The sequence below is a fragment of the Lottia gigantea genome, assembly GCF_000327385.1.
Source record: "Lottia gigantea unplaced genomic scaffold LOTGIsca_2471, whole genome shotgun sequence".
NCBI lineage: Eukaryota > Metazoa > Mollusca > Gastropoda > Lottiidae > Lottia > Lottia gigantea.
In genome coordinates, this window is record NW_008708740.1 from 8,720 (window position 1) to 9,542 (window position 823).

The following is an 823-nucleotide window of genomic DNA, read 5'->3' on the forward strand; positions in this document are numbered from 1 at the left end:
AGACCGGAAAAAGCATCATCATATTCATTCCGAAAAAGATATTGTCGTTGTTCAATAACCCTGTTTTCCCTACCCTCGTCTGATCGGATCCTTTCAGGACAGCCTCTTAATTTTCTAATTGCTTCCGTGAAATATCCTCCGATACGTTTTGCATCATTATTTGAAGACCATGCTTCAATCCAAATTATCTTTCTGGGAATGGCTTTAATTTATCATACCCACCAATGTGCCATACACTGTTAGGTCCAAAAGATCGGTATTGTCTTCTGTGTAGTCGTTTTCTCTTCCGGGCTTTGACGCCTTCAGAATCAATTAACCCCAATAAAAGTCTAACTGTTTCTTGGGTAGTATTGAATCTTTCCAGGCGAAGTTTTTTGTACAACCACTTATATCAATGGTTACCTCCAGAACCATTACAAATTTCCTGATTGCGTACAGCTATATCAAGTACATCTGAGTAATATTTTCTTCTAAATAGATTACATCGGAATGTTATCCTTTTTAATGTCCGTTGGCTGATGACAATTCCATGATCGTGAGCCAGGAAATATAATATTGCATTGTTCGTTAAACCAAGAGAAAAGTATGTGCTCACTATAACATCCCTATTATGAGCCATTTTAGCCTACTACCAAAACATCACAGAGTTGCAGAGTAGGATATTCGAGTTACTAAGTCGGATTTGAAAAAAAAAATTTGTGGGGCCATTTTCGAGTTAGTAAGTCGGATTTTCAAGTTAGTAAGTCGGATTTTCGAGTAAGTAGGTCGGATTTTCGAGTTACTAAGTCGGATTTGAAAAAATATGTGTGACACTATTACGCTA

At 37.2% G+C, this 823-nt stretch overlaps 1 protein-coding gene across 1 annotated transcript in view; it reads left to right on the forward strand.

Moving 5' to 3' along the window:
- Positions 1-658, forward strand: part of LOTGIDRAFT_147444 (hypothetical protein) — a gene marked incomplete at both ends in the record, with an annotated part of 1,345 nt that extends 687 nt beyond the window's left edge. Inside the window, one exon of the mRNA XM_009055508.1 lies at positions 580-658. Coding sequence (XP_009053756.1) covers positions 580-658 — 79 coding nt within the window. The remainder of the gene's footprint in view (positions 1-579) is intronic.
- Positions 659-823: the final 165 nt, after the last annotated feature.